Genomic DNA, 17529 nt, shown 5'->3' with positions numbered 1-17529 from the left:
AAAGCCCAAACAAAAAGCATTCAGTCAAGAAACCCAAACCATAACCACAGCAGCACAGAAGTCCTTGAAAACAGGAACTTCTGTCTGCGTGGTATTCAGATTCAGAGTAGCAGTACACTATCTAGCAAACTCAGTCTATCCTAGGAATTTCTCACTACAGAAAAAGTCGGATAGAAATGTTTTGTTAAGAATGTATAAGTCGTAGTTAAGTGTCTCTGATTCTGGAAAGGAATCTGAAATTGTGTTGTCAGCAGATTCAGAAAGCCAGCAGCTTTTTATTCTTGCTAGAGTTGAGCAGTATGCCCACTGAAGCTGCCCACTTCTTCACACACTGAGCTCAGCAATCTGACATGCCACAGTTGATGCAATAATGTGAAATGGCAATTTGTGATCTGTTTGCAGCTGATCTCTAGCATGTGGCAGCTGTTCCTCCAAACGTTTTCTCTTTTTCTCTTGATAGCATAATGATGTTGTCTGTGCTGAAACACACCAAGACTCCCTTAAAGTTCTGGTTTCTGAAGAACTACTTGTCACCTATGTTCAAGGTTTGTTACTAATTAGAAACGTCTTCTGTAGTGGGAAAATTAAATAAGAAAAATGTTTCCAGTTGTGCATCCTACCATTATCTAACCATATGTGCAGTTACCTGTCTGTATACCTTCTGTTTTCACAAAGTATCAAAATGTCTTTCAGAAGGAAGTCTGGCTGAGAGTGGACTTGTGCCAAAGATAAATATTTAAGAGAACAGCATGTGATTAGAAAGTGATGCTTGGGTTTCAACTTTTTTTTTTTTTTTTTTTTTTGTGATTTGTATGATAAAGGTGCAGAGTTTAAGATGAAAATCAGGGCTGTAGACTTGTGTCTGATACATGAGGGATGAAAGAGCATAGGAAAATACTTAGCAGGGAAACAAGGGCTGTAACTAGGTATGGGGAGAGCTCCCTAAGGAGAGATGTTAAAAGCATATTTCAGATGGATGAGAGTACATAAGCAGTGCGTGCCAGAGTGCCTTGGGCTCTGGATGAATACACCTAGATATGTTTATCAGTTGTCTGTGATTCCTCACGAATCAAATGGCAGAATTCAACACAGAATGCAGAGGTAAACGAACGGCAAAACTTGTATTTCAAAAATTAGCTTAATCCTAGGTAGCAGTGTTACAGAAACTCACCTGCTTATGAGCTCAAGGGGGAAATCAGTAGCAGTGCCTGTGGTGCTGCAGGAGCTGTGGGCTGTGCTGTGGAAGGTGCAGCAGTGTGGTTCCCCTGTCCTTACAAGCAGCTGTGTTCTGCAAGGTCTCAGCAACATCTGTGCTGTCCTGGTGTTGGAGGAAGCCTCACAGATGAGAGCATTGCCTCATTTGACAGTGGGCCACGTTGTTCCAGTAAAGTGTTTCTCCCAGCTCTTTCCTAATGTTTTATTACGGGATGGGAGTCTGTCTCTTGCAACATGCTTTTCTTTTTCCAGCAGAGGAGCAAAGAATGAGATAAGCTCCTTTTTTTTCCCCCCTCCCCCTGCAGGAGTTCATCCCATATATGGCAAAGAAGTACAACTTCCAGTACGAGCTTGTCCAGTACAAATGGCCACGCTGGCTTCACCAGCAAACAGAGAAACAGCGAATCATCTGGGGCTACAAGATCCTCTTTCTGGACGTGCTCTTCCCGTTAGCTGTTGATAAAATCTTATTTGTGGATGCTGATCAGGTAACTCAGGGTGAAATTACTTGATCTTTTTCTTTTTTCCCCTCTAGGAATAATACGTTCTAGAATACAGTTTCTGTATTACAGAAGTTGCAAGTCTGAGCACTTTGCAGGCATGACTGAATGCTGATTCTGTAACTCTAGCATGCTTCAGTGAGTGCTTGTTTTCCAGCATGTTCCCACAAAGCTTGGTTTTGTTGGCCTGTCTCTTACTTTTGGCTGGCTCCTCACTCACTTGCTGCTGTGATTCCAGCTAGTTTGCCAAACAGATTCCATCTCATCCTGACACTTGTGCAGTACCAGCCCTGTTCCCCAAGTCTGCAGGTCACTTACCACACACGGTGTTTTCCTCAGTTCCCAGACGCTTTCCTCCTCCCACTCCTGCTGGATTTTAGCTTGGCCAGATCTGAATGTCTTTCAGAGGAGCCAGAAGGCAGTTCCCTCGTGCACGAAGCCGTGCCGTGCTGCAAAGCAAGCAGTGTCAGGGTGGCTTTGTCTGTGCTTACTGCCCAAACACTTTGAACACAGGGGATGTGCGTGCAGCGAGAACTGCCAAAAACACTCCTTTAAACATATATGGAATTGTGAAGTACAGATTATTAATACATAACTATAAAATGCCCTAGGCATTCTTGCATACAGACAGTATGATCCCATGTCAGTTAAGAACCATTGTAGCTTTAGCATAAGTATGACCTAGGATAAATTCCAAGCTATGCTGTTCTTAGTGTATTGTTGGGTTTTTTTCCTCTGTTTATAAAAGATATATTAATACAGTTTGTTTCAACCAGAGTTTTTAGAGTAGTACTGCAGCTGCAGCATCTGCATCAGAGAGACATTAAAAACATTCATCCATGAAGGGTTCTCAGACTTTAAAGAGGAAAGGAAACAAAGGATCATAGCAAAATTCATTTACAGTGAGAATTGCAGCTGCTTTCTAAGCAATAATGTGGCACCTCAGCTCCCAGCAAACCCCTATTGGAGTACTTGAAGCTCCAGTTCAATTGGTCCAACTCCAATGGGAGACAGAACACCTTTGGTGTCTTGTTTTTGTACTATATATGTGGTAATGCAGATGTCAGAGTAAGAGGTAATTCTCCCTTGAGCTGCTTGGTTAGTATTAAATCCTGACTAGCTTATCAAAATAGCCCGACAGGCTTTGACAAATAAAACATCCTTTTGCTTCAGATTGTGCGCACAGATCTCAAGGAATTAAGAGATTTCAATCTAGATGGTGCTCCTTATGGATATACTCCCTTCTGTGACAGTAGAAGAGAGATGGATGGCTACAGGTTCTGGAAGTCGGGATACTGGGCAAGTCACTTAGCTGGAAGAAAATACCACATCAGGTACTGAAGCATTACTTATTTTTGTCTCCTCAAAATGGAAGCGGAAAACTTTTGTTTACTAATTAGAGTCAGCAGAGAGCTAGCTGAGGTACACAAGGCTGCTTTGAACCACTTTTTGCTCCCTATTGCTTTAAGGTTCCATTGCCTCTGGTCCAGCTGGAAGCACTAGGGGCACTGAAGTTAATTTCAGGGTGATTCAGCTTTTAGAGATGAAGAACTGAAGCGTTAACTAAACAGACGTCTTCATTTGATAATAACAAATGTTGGAAGAAGCGACTGCATGACAGCAAAGCTAAGATAGATTTGTTGAGTAATTTTATGTGCATTCCATGTAGTTAGAACTGCTTTCCTGCCTTGCGTTAGATAATTCTTGGTGGCAGTACATCAAATTGTTTTGATGTATTTAGTCTCAGAGTCTGAGGCTTTGGTAATTTACCCATCAGTCAAATGTCACTGCTGATTGTGTTATCTCCGTGCAGTGCTCTGTATGTTGTGGATCTGAAGAAGTTCAGAAAGATAGCAGCTGGAGACCGCCTCCGAGGACAGTACCAGGGTCTCAGTCAGGATCCTAACAGTCTGTCTAACCTGGATCAGGTGTGTGTTTATTGCATGTATGTATGTACGAATTTACTGCGACCCAATAGCAGGTTAGGACCTCTCCTTTCCTGGCCAAACTTCTGCCACTGCCCAATTCCAGTGGCAGTCCCAGTAACTCCCTGCCTTCAAATGAGTTGGATAAGCATGCAAGACGACTGCAAATGGCGGGTGGAAACAATGCCTTCCTCTTACATGCCTTCAGACTGTCCATTTCTCTGGTATACTCCAAGGCAAATACACAACGCAGCTGAATACTTGCCTCTTGAGCTGTCTGGCCCCAAGCACTTTGCTGTGTACTGACTTGGATATGCGGAAATAAGGCTTGTACTTTCACATGAGGAAAAGTAACACAATGCTTTTATTCATTTGAGAACAGTCTTCCAAACTGATCCACTACAGGTGTGACACTGGATTCATAGTACAGCTTTAATCCCTTTTACTAACAGCCTCATTTTCAACAAAGAAAGATTAGCTTACTTTGTATTATTCCATTTATTTCTTTTTTCCAAAGGACTTTGTTTAGAATGCAAGTTGATAGATGGCTATTCATTTGTTCTGGGGAAAAAAAACTCTCTGTTTTCAGAAGTTATAAAACTTCTGAGTGCTGCCTGGTGGGAGAGTTGTTCACCACCTGCCCTGCGTGGTGGAAACTGCTACTCAGTCTTATTCTTCACTGCAGGATTTGCCCAACAACATGATCCACCAGGTGCCAATCAAATCGCTGCCGCAGGAGTGGCTTTGGTGTGAAACGTGGTGTGATGATTCCTCAAAAAAGAGAGCAAAAACCATTGATCTGGTAAGTATAGAATGGCTCCTTCATTCCCATGTCTCAATAAGAAGCTGTGACCAACTCAGAGGCGCTTCCCCACCCCAGATGTAGGTGCCTTACCTTCTGTTATTCCTTTAATATTTTCAATGCTTCATTTTTCTCCCCCTTTTTCTTCTGGATATTTTTCTTACCTAGAGCATTATGAGCTTGAAAAGTGAATTTACACTCTAGTCTAGCTAAACTACTGGCATGTAGTTGTGTTCACCAACAATCCATCAGTTCCACTAGGGGGAAGCATCCCTCCATTCAGTAAGTGAAGCTTATTTATACATGAAGTGTTTGAACAGTTTGTATGCTTTCTTTGCAGTGTAATAACCCAATGACCAAAGAGCCCAAGCTGCAGGCAGCAATGCGTATTGTTCCAGAGTGGCAGGACTATGATCAAGAAATCAAACAGCTCCATAATCTTTTCCAGAAAGAAAAAGAAACAGGAACACCAGCTCAGACGTCAGGACAACACACACAAGGTAATTTTTCTGCCTGTTTTCCTAATTCTCTGACTTTCCTCCTACCTGTTTGAACTGGAATAAACCCTCACTTGCGTTTGCTGTAAGCCTGCACCATGCAAGGCCTTGCATGGAGGATGTTTTAAGTAACCTGCATATTTCAGTGGGACAGAAGCACCTTGCTAAGTGAAGCAGGTGTAACTTAACTTGATGCTGAGGCCTAGAGAACAGAGAAATGTTTCACCCTTTTTTCAGTTCCACTAAAGATCCTCACTGTGATGCAGTGTCACGAACCAGGCCTTCCCTTAGCCTGTACAAAGTGCAGTTATACACAGGGAGTAGGAATGGTTCTTCAGTCACTGGTAATCCTGCAAATAACAAGAGTCTGGGATTTAAATGTCAAGTTTCAAACTGATCTGCAGACTGAGGAAGCTGGAAATGGAGTACTTATTCTTCTCTCCTCTTCTACAGATGCAGCAGCACATGTGGAATTATGATCCATGGAGAAAAATTCAAGTTAGACTGTTTCATAGACAATTTTTATATTGAAAGCTAGGTTTTTTGGTTGTTTTTTTTTCCGGTATGTCTGCAAAACTGCTGAATAATTGAATGGGATGATGTATGCATTTTTATTACTTGCCTTTGGGTTAATTTCTGCATATGAAATAAGATCTGGATTGCTGGAATTAGCATTACTGTTCTTTTGCACCTGTGGTGGAGATGAAAGAGCCCATGATGGAATTCAGCATTTTGGAAACAAAACTTCAGAATCCACTGGAAAACCCCAGCCTGCTCCTTCAGCTGTTGCTGCCTCCACCACTGATGAAGATCCTGTGTTAGCCTCAGATCTTACTCGAGAGCCTGGAAAACGCAGCCCAGTGAGCTGTTGGCTCCTAGCCCCCACTGGTGGAGTTAACTTTGCCAGGTGATTTTAGAAGGCTCCAAATTGTGCTTTCAATTGGGATGCTGTTTCATCAGCAAGTTTCCAGTCAGTAGTTCTCGTCGGGTTGATTCCCTATGCCCTTGGTTTATTTTTTTATTTTTTAAATCAAATCCAGCGTTACTTCATCCGTTTCCTGTCTTCATTTGTCACCCAGCTTTTGAGGGCTTGACTTCATGTAAATCTGTGTAAAAGATGCCCGTCCCAATACAAATGCCTACAAAGGGAGCAGAACATTGGCTCTGACTGTTCCATTCCTCGCAGCCCACCTGACTGGAAATAAAAGCGCCCTCCTGCCTTCTTTGCTCAGAGCTCAAGTCCGTCTGCAGAGCCGGTAGGGCCTCACCACTGCTGTGGTTCACTGATTCATGAATGTATTTTTGTTTGTTTGTGGAAGAATCTGTGGAAGCTTGGTAGCTTTTCATCACGTTCATTTCATTAACTTTATTTTTCGTCGACCGCAGGTGTTGTCACATGAATAAAAAACTTTGGAGTTCTTCAATCTTAAGCTTTAGTTCACACTCAGTCTTTTCATCATCCTGTTTTCTCACATATTACCCCAAATTTGATTTTGGAATTTTTCAATATTTGAGTTACATTTGTTTTCCTTTAACCCGCTGCCAGGAAAACATTTTGCTCCAAAGCTGGGTTACTCTGAGCTGGTTGGTTTTGTTGTTTTCTTTTTTATTTTTTTTATAACTCATATCCATGTGTTAATCTTTAAAGATGCTGCAGTGGTCATACGAACTTAAAAATCCTCAAACCCTCCTTCCCTCATTCTGTAGGATTATTGTCTGCTCCCTGGAACACAGAGACTTGGAAGAGTTGAAATACAGGCACCCAACTGGTATTTCTGAAGTGAGAAGCAGGTCTGTGTGCACTGCTTCTTTAGACATCCAAGTTGGGATTGTTTCTGCCTCCTGTTTTTTTATGCAGATGTTCTATGCTGTAAGAACTTCCCCTAAAGAGAATCCTGACTTTGAGATATTTGTCTAGAAATATTGTTTTATACATCATGTAAATGTCCTGGGGGAATTCTAAAAGACATCAGTTGTATTCAAACTGTTATTCAAACTGTTCTACAGGACAGTGCCCAAATCTAGCCAGGATTCTTAGAGAACGTGGTAAAAAGGAACAGCAACACTCCCTTAAATTCGCAGTGCTGGCACTGGTGACAAAGTGAGTAAATGAATCAGCACCACCATGACACACTGCTAGTGGGTGCCAGAATAGGGAACTGCAAAAAGGCAGAGGAAAGGCCAGTCTCTCCTCTCCATAGGGAAAACTGTGCAGAGGCTGGATATCAAGCCCTGAACTTACTAAGCATGAGTTTTCATCTTAGTTTTTTCCCCCTTTGTGGGGTTTTCAGTACAAATGGTCTCCCTGATGGTTTGTAGCTTACAAATGCTTTGTGCTTGCTGTCAAACTGTTCCAGGTGAGGCTAAGCAGACTAGAAGGATTTTTTTCTAGAGTAAAGACCAATGATACGCCTTCCAACACATTCAAGTTAGTTATTAGATATTACGTTGGCCTTTTTTAATCAGATAAAATAACACTGGTAATGTTCACCTTTCTGTGTAAGCTGCACCCCACTTCTGCCCCTTTTGGAGCCCATGGCATGGCACACAATGGAGAGTAGCAGCTGTGCTCCAGTTTTATCCAGGGGCACCAAAGGAGGCGTGCTTAGGGCAGAGGGGAAGGGGGTTAGGATTAGGGCCAAATCAGAACAAGAAAACTACAGTTTGCTGTGAAATAAGATTTACTCCTATCAAAAAACTGTATTTGACTTCGCTTTTTTCAAATGTTGTTTGAAGCCAGAAGATGGAGAATAAGGAAACTTGCTGAAATTCAACCCAATATTTACAATACCTTCTTCGGAGCTGGGTAGGAAGAAAGTATTTTTTTTTAATTCAGTGTAAGTTACAGAATTATTTTTTTTAATTATGCTCCTCCATTGTTAATTAATGTATGCACTTGAACATGCACACCACTATTTGTTTTTCTCTTTTTTAATTATTGACCAAGCTATGGAGAATGGTGGTTGTTCTTTTCCTTCTCTTTAACACAGACCACGCTCTTCTGTTCAGATCTTATTAAAAAACCATATCATTTGGAAGGGAGAAGCACCAGAAGCACACACATGGTGAGATCTCCTACCTTTTGCAGTGCTCCTAAGAGTCCTGTACCTATTCTCAAGTACACAATAAAATCCTCACAGCACCAGGCATTCAGAATGTGAGGTACTACAGGTGTTTGTGGGAAGCCACAGTTTGCACATGAGAATGACACTGAGAGGAGAATATTCGTGGTTTGGATCTGTGCAGGTGCTTGCTAGTAAAAAAGCATCTTATGCTGAGATGATTACTGAGACAGAGCTGCTTCTGACCAGGCCTGCTCCTAGAAATGAGTGAGAAAAATGGTAAGAAAAATAGAAAATTGGAATGAATGTGGTTACAGTGTAATTTGGGATCCTCAGACTAGAAAGGGCACTTCTGTGGCAAGGCAGTGCAGCTGTTCCCCGTCTTCCTCTGTAACATATTTGTCCTTTTGATGAAAAGTTGATGCTGAAAGAGAAAATATGTTATTTTGAAAGGAAGATTTTTTTTTTTGGCCTGGCTAAGAAACAAATAATAGCACAGAAGTGCTGAAGAATGTTGTGGAGATGCTCTGCCATAGAGTCGCTGTGAAACAAAGACATGAAAGGGGGATGTACAAAAGAGAAGTAACAATCCAGTCATGGTTTTAGCAATCAAAATCTGTCCAAGAATATGCCACAACTCTGTGGCACTGGTACTTAATGACCCTGGATGCAGGGAGTTACCTCTCCTGCATATTACCTGAACTGAGACCACAGCAATTTTCCCAGTATGGTGACAACAATACGATGTCTCATATAATAAAGCCTTTCTGTTCTTTCCCTGTGCCTCTCCTGTTGGTTATTTTGGTTCTGATAACTGATGTTTTAATGAAGTTTCTTGGAGCGTGGCCTTTTTTACTTAGCATTGCAATACTTTGCAAAGGATTCTACATTGGGAAAGTTGAAGTTGGTGTTTCTCAAATCACAGTGCTTACAGCTACAAAGCAGGGCCCGAATTCATTGTCCACTCTTAACTCCTCTGGAAAGCTGAGGAAAGGCTCCAACCCAGTCTCTATTTCTCAGCACTAAAGAGTAGACAGTCTTACACAGAAAGTGGTGTTGAACGCAGTGGAAATATGTACTTGGTTTCCTGCAGCTGGTTATCTGAACTTGCTCAGGTTCAGAAAAAGAACAAATGCAAGGAGATGAGTGAAAGGAGAATAAATGGCTGCCATATGCCTCCCTAACAACCACCCCGTTTTAGTTTTGACAGTACTTTCATGCATGTGACTGTACAGACACATGGTTTTACAGAGTCAGACTGCCCTCTGTGCCAAAGAGGGAGCTGGGTTGGAGAAAGCAGTTTTGAATCTGTCTGTACAAATTTCTTTGTGTAGAAATATATTGTTCTTTCTCCCAGGAGCATCCACTCTGACAAGTGACCCCTGGGTCCACTACTTTGGAACACTGCCTCCTCCTTCACAGCCCATAGAGAACTAACATCATGGGACTGCTGATTTTTGCAGTCTGCTCTTCAGACTCTTCTTACGTACCAGTGGCTGAGGTTTTCCTTTGAGAAAAGAAAAAGCCATGAGAAGATCATCAGGTGCCAAACGTGTGTTGGGTCAGAGCGATGGAGGTAGAGTAGTGGTGCTGGAGGAGCCGTGCAACGCAGCCAGGCCCAGTAATGACCTCACTTGCAGATCTTGGACCTGTAGATGGAGCAATTGCACTGCTGGAAAGAACCACGACCCATTCCCAGCAATTCAGAGCAATTTTTAAATCGGGAAATATTTGTCCCATGTGGCCCTACTGTGACATTTAGCTAAAAAAAGACCACCACAACAACAAAAAAATAAACCCAAAAAATTCCAAGTCAGAAGAGCAGAGCTTGGCAAGCTCTACTTCATACCACAAACAGGAAGAGCGTGCTGTGATGCCCTGCAGCTGCACCAGCTTGTTGCACGCACGTTAAGACACACATTTAATGCCATCTCTGTGAAATATAGATACATCTGCAGACTTTCTGTCATGGTGTTCCAAGGGCTTTCCAGTGAAGTTCAAAGGTAGTTACCTCAAAAGGTCAAACTGCTTCCAGGAAAAGGAACAGACAAACAGAGTCACTTCTGGATCTGTTGTTGGCTGGTGGTATTTATTTATTTATTTTTAAACAAACAAAACCCAACCAGTGCACACAAATTATTAATCACCAACTCCCATAGAACCACTTCCATCTGATTTATCGTCAACTTCCTAGCGCACCTTCAGAGCCCATCTGTTAAATCAAATGGATACGACCGTCCCTTTTCAGCTCCACACCGGAATCAGGGCACCTCTCACAGAAATGGATTGATTCTTGGAAAAAAATGGGCTGGAAACAGATCTTTGCACACAATGTTCACAAGCTTTTTGATCAAATTCTGCAAAACCATCTGCAGGAAGTAATAGAGAAACCCCAGCATCTTCCTACCTGCCACCATGGTGAAACAAGCTCAGATGGAGGGGCAGCAGTTGGTACTTCTGAGGGCAGCTGTTGTCTCGCATCCCTCTTAGAAATACACTTTTCCTGGGCAGCATAAGCAACGAAAGACTCCCCCAAGGCTCTATAAATCAAGGATATGTTTTCAAGACTTTGATTTTGTTCACTGCTATAACTTTGCTTTCTTTTTGAAAGGATTTGTGAGCACCACAAGTGCAGTGCACTGTGAATGCCTCCCCATTCCCTTTTTCTTGGTAAAGAATCCAAAAGTATGCTGTGATTGAGCTCCATCAAAAAGGACTTGCTCTCTCAGTGGCACACCAGAGCTAAATACGCTCTGTTTGTGCTCCTGGAAGCAAATCTTTTTGCCTGTTTTCCTCAGTACCTTTCTGCTTATTTCTTTGAACAAACCTATTGGGAAACAAAATACCATTCGTCTCCTCACCATCTCCAAAGTTCTTGCCTCTGTTGCTTTCCCCTGCCAGACAGCTAATGCAGGAGAAGCCTTCTGCCAGCCCGAGCCTGTGGAATAATAAACCTCCTCCATCACTTTGTGTTGCTGATCAAAGCAAGAACTGCATTCAAAAAGCAGGAGAGTGATCTGAAGCTCATCAAGCACAAAGTGAATATTTTAAAATCTGGAAGTCAATTTCTAACGGTCTTCAGCACAGCTCAGATATTTCAGGTGATGAGGAATGAGACGTTAGAAAGGCCTTGTTGTAAGGGCCTCACCTCACAGCCATCTAGAAGGTATCTAAATCATTCCTTCACTTATTAAGCTTAGTGCCCACACAGCAGAATACAGAGAGAAGGTGCAGATGTTCAGGCTCTGCCTCTTTTGGATGCTCTTTCGATACATCCAGAGGAGCAATGCGCACATCCTGCCTTATCCATGCTCCACAAAAATTAAAGATTTTATTAAATTAATTTTTAAAGCATTTTTTAAAATAAATTAAAGTCACAGTCACTTCCCTGGAGCAGTCACAAAAGTCAGCTCTGAAAATTAATACTTCTGTTTCATTTCCTTGAGCTTTTTCCCCCTTGCTTTCTTTGTTTTCTAGCTAGAGCCTTTTGCGCAATTCCCAGAAGAACCATCACACTCCAACTCAGATCTGAAATCCCTTTTGCTTGGATCTCTAGCTGCCTGGGATGAGGGGGGAGGGAGCGAGGTACCACAACAGGATCCTCCAATTCAAAGCATTTTTCCAAAACATCAGCTGCTGAACCTGGCTAGAACACACCCAAGCACACCATGGAGAATCATAGAACAGCCTGGGTTGAAAAGGACCTCAAAGACCATCTGGTTCCAAACCCCTGCTACACGCAGGTGGTGTCACCAACCAGCAGACCAGGCTGCCCAGAGCCACATCCAGCCTGGCCTTGAATGCCTGCAGGGATGGGGCATCCACAGCCTCTCTGGGCACCCAGAAAAGGGTGCAGGTTTCACAGATTACTTCATGTTTCCTCCAGACCTCTCAGTCCATGTGTCACAGGAGAACAAGAGGTAAATAATTAAAGTTACTGAAATCAGTAGCTAGGCCACTCTGGTAACAGAAATCCAAAGCAGAAGGGAAGGGAAAGAATTAATTCAACCTGCAATTAGAAACCATTGCACAACATTCTCTAAGTAACTTCATGGCAGGAGGCAAACTAAACCAAAGAAAAGAAGCAGTGCTAAATGGCAAAGAAAAGGTATTTTTTAAGCGATGGACTCATGGCCTGAAAGCAGATACATTATTTATTTCAACTATTTACATCCCTTTTCATTCATTTTGGCTCTGATTTGCTGTCACTGGTGAGTTACAAGGCTATTAATAACGCATAGCCATGAATAATGTATTCAGCTGCACCAAGAGCATTGTGTTTGGCCATATGGCCCAGTGAGTATTCATAAATTTATTACACCAGGGGCTTTTTTCTGAATGGTAGCTAAGATCTGTGCACACAAATCCAATGCAAACCTATACAACAATTTTAAGAAGTGTTTTAAAGTCATTTCTGGAGAAACAGCTAACACAAAAGCAGCCAATTGTCAACCCCAGTTCTGACAGCTGCCACAGGGCACGAATCCCAGCGACAGCATTTCAGTGAGGTGGTTGCACGCAGAACACATCTGCTGTCAACCAAGCAGTCTCCTGGAGCCAGAGCTTGAGAGAACATTATCAACTGTTTGAATTGATTACAATACCATTGAGTTTATTGCCCATACAAACCATACAAGCCACCAACTTCCATTCATCTCCTGTGCTTGGGATGGAGCTCCCTAACCATAAAAGAGCTTCTTGGGAACACAGGAAGGGCATTTGTTTAAAGACTTGCTCCTCACAGTGCCATCCAACTTCATGGTGAAACGTGGTGTGGTGAGGTGACACAAACCAGAGCCCAAGGTTATATTAGAAAGTGGCCTTTAACACGATGCAATTAACTCCTGATCACCTCAGGACTCTTAAGCATTTGTGCAGAATATGAAGTCCAATGTGCAGAATACCACAATCATTTGTATAACAGTGATGTCATGCATCTACACTTGGTGTGTATGGAGCCAAAAGCAGCTCTAAGTACAATAAGAACAAAAAGTAGAAGCTGTCTCGCTGCAGAAAGTTACTGAACAGGCTGATTGTAAGGCTGCAGCATCACTACATCCAACACAACCACAAACAGACATATTTTAGTTACTGTGCTCTTCTACTTGCTATGAAAGGGCAGGGAGGAGGTGATGGGATAGAACTAAGCCATTCTCTTCTGCAGCTGCTGAAAGTTACCTAAAATGAGATGCAATATAGAAGGGAGCATTTAAAAGAAAAGTCAGCATTTAAATGCCGCAAGCCTGCGGATGTTAGTGAGAATACAAATGAACTTCTCAATGCCTGAGTTACCACATTAACTACTGTTAGCTCCATTAAAGCTGTAAAGGAGCACTCCACAAAGATTTCCAACATACGAGTCTGGGGCTGTGTGATACGCTCACATTAGTAGTATTTACGGAGCAATTCCTGCCTATTATTAAAACACACTCGAATATACCACAGCAAAGTATAATCACATTCCAGAACTGCATCAACACCCTGCCAGGAAATGCAGCGAGAAAGATCCTAAGCTAATTGCCAGTGAGCTGGGAGTTAATTGAGAGGAGCAAATGATATGATCAAGCACAAGATTGCCAGCAAGCTTCAAACTTCACCATTTTGACAGAGTTGCACGAGTGTGCCGGATCTGTATTTACTTGGACTGTTAAAAAGCAAAGTAATTTAGCTGAAACCCAGGGTGCTGCTGCTGATTTAAGGTCAGCAGAGAAACAATTTGTGACCAAGTTCCCCATCACTCACCTGCAAGGAGAGGCGTGCTGCATTGAGTTTTCTGAGTCCAGGTCCAGAAGAGGTGCCCATTTCCACTGTTATCCAAGAGCCTGTAATGAAAACCAGAGCTCGGCCTGATCAGCGGTTCCAAGGTCATAATTTCATACCACTCAGCTGATGCAGAACTCCACAGCTCATCAGGCAGCAAATGGAAGGATGATTTGTGCTCTAAACGAGCTCCTGCAGCAAAGATGCCAGCCCAAGCTGGGCCATAGGAATGGGCTTCAGGGGCTGTGAATTGTCGCTTTCACTCTGCAGGCACTGACATACATCACTCTGTAGGAGCAGCCTGAGTGTGTGCTGTTGGTACAGGACATGCGTGCATGTCTACCTCCTGTACATGGGGTGTGTGTCCAGCTGCAGCACACACAAAGCCTGCTCTACCTCCCTTTGTACCTCACGCCACAGGCACGTTCACAGGATCTGAGGTTCACAAAGCAAACTTGCAAGGGACGGAACTTGCAGTTAAGGATGCGGAACAGTGGGACGCTGTCGTTTGGAGAACAAGAGTTGCCAGCCTGTGATAAACTGAAACTGGCTCTGGACCTTTTCTATACCATAGGTAACAGCCAAGTTGTAGCTTTGCTTTCATTTGCATCTGAAAACAGGATGGAAAATTCAGAGGGAAAAAAAAGATGCATGGTAAATTCCCTGAGAAATTCCCTTGTCCCTCCACAATGACCCTGTATTGCCTCCTCAGACTTGGTGTGGTCAGCCCAAGTTCACTTGGACTCCATGGACACAAACCTCCACAACCCCTGGCACTCAGGGTAAAGGAGTCCCTCCCATCGGCCCAAGCCCAACACTTTAAGGTGGCTCACACCAACCTTCCAGCAAATGCTTCAATTTCAACCACCTGGCATGGGGTTTGGCTCCAGCAGCAGAAAAGATGAACATAAGAGTTAAGATTTCAGGCATATCTTGAACTGTGGAAAAGCCAGAAGGTCAACAGCCTGCCTTGACCCAGTCATCTAGCAGCTGCTTTTGTGGGGCTGGAAGTCCCATTGGTGAGGTGTTCTGTTCCCTCCAGGAAGAACAGAGAGGCAGTGCTGCAGAGAGGGAAATAATCCCTGCCAGCTTAAATGGATCCTGGATCTGCACCTTAGTTTCTAAAAAATACTAGCACTTGTCTCAGGCTGTTTAGGAAAGCAGATCTCTGAACCAAAAGAAGAGCCACTTGAGGCTGCTTAAACCTCATTCTCACCTGACATAATGTTCACACAGTGAACGTTACATGTTCGGTGTGAGATGTCAGGCTGGGAAGAGTTCTTACACCTGTGCAGAGATCCTTCAAAGCTGAAACCCAAGAAATACTCATCACAAACCAAGAGCCTTTGCTTTTCTTTTCACTCTTCCTTCTTGTCCCCTCTATAGCAGCAGGCCAAGGCACGGTCTTCCACAAGATCACAAGTGGATTCTTGGAGGAAATCTCCGACAAATCTAAGTCGTGCTTTGAAGCACAGCACTCAGTGCCCTCACAAGGCACACAACCCAGCACCAGGCCAGCAGCCAGCTCCTCTGTAACAACACTGTGGGAAATTCCCTGCTTATCCCTGTGAGCTCCAAATGGAGCTGGTCGCTTTTCTTCTCAGCAGGCACACTCCAAATCAAGGAAGCATGAGCAATTTCCCAGCTCTCTTCCTTTTTAAATATATTTGCAATGTCCCATTTGGGCAGAATATGAGGACTGAACGTGAGCCCCTGTGTTTTCCATCTGGCAACATCTAGCAAGTGTCTCTGCCTACTCTGAGCTCTGAGGGAGAAGTCCTGAATTATCCATTACTTTGGATGACTATCAGCCATGTGTGAAGCAGTGGCATGGGCCTGGGATACACTGCTGAGTCACAAAAACCACTTAAGCACAGGAGCACTTACTCTTGTACTGATGAGGGATCCCCATGCAGAAAGGTGAGGAGATGGAACGGTTTCGGCTGCCAGAGGAGGATGGCAGGAGCGGTGCATACAGGCACGGTGAGCTCTCACTATTTCTTCATTTGCTACTCAAAACCCAGGCATTGCTCAGCCCCCCCAAATACACCTTGGGGTGAGAGACTCCTTCAAAACTATGAAAGCCCTCAGCAACACCATCACAACAAACAGCATGCGTCCCTACAGACAGAAGCCTTGCAGCCAGGGATCTGCCAGCAATGGCTTCTGATGCTCCAAGTAAGGCTCTCCAGTCAATTTCCAACAGAAATCTTGGCTGTTCTCCCCCAGGTCTTCCTGCACTCTCACCATACCCCAGTGCTATGCATGCTCTCATAGCACATTCATGGCATGCATCTTAATACAAGAAAAAATCAGGGGTGGTGGTGGAGAAAGAACAACCACCAGGAGAAAACATGGAATCTGACAAAAGGAAGAAATCCCAAAAATCAAAGGCAGAACACCATCATAGTGGGAGAAAAGACTAATTGCGAGGAGGAACTCGTGATTCACACACCCTCATGGAGTTGCAGGCCTCAGTCTTCCTCAGTGGCATCACTCCTTCCCTGCTCTGCAGCTGGGGAAAGCATGACAGGTAAATGGGGAATTTGAGCAAGCAGTAGCATCCTTACTGAGGAATTCTGTATTTTTACAGCCATTTTATAAAACACTAAGGAAAATCTTCTGAGGCTAGTAAGAGTTTTTGGGAACTAAATGTAAATCTCAGTCATGCCAGCTTTCCTTTATTCTTAATGAGACAAGTTTGCAGATCCTCACACTGCTAACAGCGAGAAGCTCCTAATCTCACCTTCCTGCTAATGCAAAGATAACTGATTATGCCATAGCCCATGGGTGAGCTAAAACCAATTCTCCTCTCTTCTGATTTAGGTTACAGCTTCCCAAGGCAGGGTCTCATTTTGTTCCCTGTTTTTACAGCACAGTGAGGGCATACTTTATGAACGAGGATGCAAACGCCACAGCATTTCAAATAATGAGATATGTGAAAACCCACAGTGCTTATTATGTATGGAACACCCAAACAAGACAAGTCTTTTTTTTTTTTTTTCTTCTCTTCCTTTTTAGACCAGAAGCTGCGTGGAGCAGAGACACAGAGCTGAGTTCTTAGAGGAGAAAGGCATCTCTCCTGCTGCATCACTGGAAGAAAGTTTCCCCTCTATTCTTTATTGTCACACACCACCACATAATGGCATGGAGCACTTTGGGAAGCAGAATAGGAAGAGTAACCAGGCTTGTGCTCATCACTCACATCCAAAGGGAAGCCCATGGCACAGCTGCCAAGCTAACTGTGTCTGCAGCAGGACAGTCCAGGCAGAGGAGAGGCAGGCAATTAATCAAGATGACCTTTCCATCCTTGTTATCACAGGGAGCCATCTCTACAGGCAGTCTGTGTATCAGCCTGCTCTGGCAGGTTTCCAATTACCTGTAGATATAGGTTTCTCCTTATTACTGCTTGTGAATGGTGCTGCAGAGCGCCTAGAGCACAGCAGATACAGACACCTGCAGGTCTCTGCTCTTCCCCACTATCCCAATGCCCTGCTGAAGCCTCTCCTGTATTGCATCTCCTTTAGGCAGCGCACAGGAGAAGCTAAAGCAAAGGACTGATGTGTGAGCAGTGCCCCTCTACGGAGGGGCTGGAGGGCACTGCTTTCCTGCCACCCTCCTCCTCACACAAAGAGAAGGAAACAAGAGGAAAGATGAAGCTTTCTTGGCAGGAGCAAAGAAAAAGTCACACTCACCTGTCCTGAAGGTGGGAGCCAGTTTCTGGGTATGGTTCAGAGCATGAAGAATCTGTGCACTTCCCTACAAGGC

General features: G+C 43.6%; 1 protein-coding gene across 1 annotated transcript in view; it reads left to right on the top strand.

Moving 5' to 3' along the window:
• The window catches only part of UGGT1 (UDP-glucose glycoprotein glucosyltransferase 1), a gene marked incomplete at both ends in the record, with an annotated part of 43381 nt that extends 37963 nt beyond the window's left edge, over positions 1–5418 (top strand). Inside the window, 7 exons of the mRNA XM_079539888.1 lie at positions 461–545; positions 1521–1703; positions 2889–3049; positions 3529–3643; positions 4326–4442; positions 4783–4942; positions 5393–5418. Coding sequence (XP_079396014.1) covers positions 461–545; positions 1521–1703; positions 2889–3049; positions 3529–3643; positions 4326–4442; positions 4783–4942; positions 5393–5418 — 847 coding nt within the window. The remainder of the gene's footprint in view (positions 1–460; positions 546–1520; positions 1704–2888; positions 3050–3528; positions 3644–4325; positions 4443–4782; positions 4943–5392) is intronic.
• Positions 5419–17529: the final 12111 nt, after the last annotated feature.

The sequence above is a fragment of the Tetrao urogallus genome, assembly GCF_951394365.1.
Source record: "Tetrao urogallus genome assembly, chromosome: 9".
Lineage (NCBI taxonomy): Eukaryota > Metazoa > Chordata > Aves > Galliformes > Phasianidae > Tetrao > Tetrao urogallus.
The sequence above is the reverse complement of the archived record's forward strand: the minus strand, read 5'-3'. Positions and strand labels throughout refer to the sequence as shown.